This window comes from Brassica napus, chromosome C2 (assembly GCF_020379485.1).
Source record: "Brassica napus cultivar Da-Ae chromosome C2, Da-Ae, whole genome shotgun sequence".
NCBI lineage: Eukaryota > Viridiplantae > Streptophyta > Magnoliopsida > Brassicales > Brassicaceae > Brassica > Brassica napus.
The window spans coordinates 56,182,500-56,184,125 of NC_063445.1; the positions used below are offsets into that span (position 1 = coordinate 56,182,500).

The 1,626-nt window shown below is 42.1% G+C and overlaps 1 protein-coding gene across 1 annotated transcript; it reads right to left on the bottom strand.

Moving 5' to 3' along the window:
- On the bottom strand, nt 1-1,626 carry LOC125582516 (zinc finger BED domain-containing protein RICESLEEPER 2-like). The gene is made up of 2 exons (XM_048749254.1): nt 114-1,626; nt 1-32 (listed from the first exon to the last, which is right to left on the bottom strand). Exons 1-2 carry the CDS (start codon nt 1,624-1,626, stop codon nt 1-3), a joined length of 1,545 nt encoding a protein of 514 aa, XP_048605211.1.

A 1,626-nucleotide genomic window follows, 5' to 3' on the forward strand; every position in this document is an offset into this window, starting at 1 on the left:
TCAGGTTTGGAAGTGCAGCTGCGGCTCAAACTCTACACAAAATGAAAAAGAGAAGATTAAAAGCTGAACTGGAATACTCAAAACTTAATACAACTTAAGAACTAAGAATATACCTCTTTGTAGTTCATCTTGTAATTCAATCTCAGCAATCAGTTGCTGAGTTGAAACCACGTTTCTTTCATTGATTCGAATCTCACACTTAAGCCATTGTTCTGTGCACATGAGAACCTCAATCATGTAGTGGGTCAAGCAACTTCTCGATGGATCAAGGATTCGATTACTTGTGCTAAAGGCAGACTCTGATGCAACAGAAGAGACTTGCATAGCTAGAACATCCTTAGCTATGGCAGCTAAGGTCGGGTACTTTGAACTGTTGATCCTCCACCAACCTAAAACATCAAATGGAATTCCTAGAGGATTGGGTTTAGGAATTTCTACCTTCTCCTTCAAGTATAGCTCTAACTCAGTGCTTGCATCTTGAAATCCCAACTCGTTCACCATTTCCTTGTACAAGGAATCCATTCTTTCATACCCATACTCATTCTCATCAGAAGAATCCATCGCAGCCTCATCTTGTGACTCTTGGACACTCTGACTCTGAGACGATGAACCAAATGCTGGAGCAGTGTGTGATGCTGCAGAGGCGTTGTACTCATCAAAAAGCCTTTCCATGACATCAGTGACTGAGTCGTAGAGCACCTTACTTTGTGGACTATCTTTCCCATAAAGCTTTTCAAAGCAAAGACCAGCAAACTTCATCTTGTTCCTCGGGTCAAAGACACTTGCAACAATCAACAGCCTATTAATGTCTTTTAGACCATCCCAATACTTATTAAACTTTGCCCTCATAACCATAGCCTTTGTCCTAAGCTTCTCATCCGTACTAGTACTCAATGTAATCAGATTCCTTTCTATGGTGACAATCTCATTGTAACACTTGTAGGAACTAGGCGAGTTAGAAGCAGAGACAACTAAAGTGGAGTTGTAGAATATTACCAGGAACTTAACCAAACCCTCCACTTTATCCCAATCCTCTGAAGTTGGTGGTCCAACCCTCTTCTTGCCCTCCACAGTCTCTTGAAAGTGATCATTGTAAAGCTTGTCCTCAACTTCCATTCTATCAAACGCTGCTCTAAACTTCAAGGCCCTTGACAACATCAGGTAGGTTGAATTCCATCGTGTCTTGCAGTCCAAAGATAAGCTACCTCTTGTCATCCTTGCTGACTCAACCTTCTGATCAAATGATTCGACTCTCTTAGAAGAAGCTCTGATATATTGTATGGCGTTCCTTATTGCACACACACTCGCATCCACCTCTAGCATACCATCTCGCACAACCAAGTTGATGATATGAGCACAACAACGTAGATGCAGAAGCTCACCTCCCAGCACTAAGCACTCAGGTCCTAAAGCGTTGAATGCATCCCTGAACAACTTCAGAGCATTAGTGTTCGCAGTGGCATTGTCTACTGTTATTGTAAACACTTTCTTTATCCCCCATTCAGCCATACACTCCAGCAAGACAGAGCATATTGTCTCCCCTTTATGATCCGCTACATGCTTGAAACCAATGATGAACTTCCTAAGTTTCCATCTATCATCGATGAAGTGTGCCGTGATGACCAT

What these genes read in the sequence shown, in the direction of transcription:
- LOC125582516 (XM_048749254.1), bottom strand. Translation starts at nt 1,626, where the DNA reads ATGGTCATCACGGCACACTTCATCGATGATAGATGGAAACTTAGGAAG. An exon ending in ACAAGATGAACTACAAAGAG is followed by an intron (nt 33 to 113) that starts GTATATTCTTAG and finishes CATTTTGTGTAG; the next exon opens with AGTTTGAGCCGCAGCTGCAC.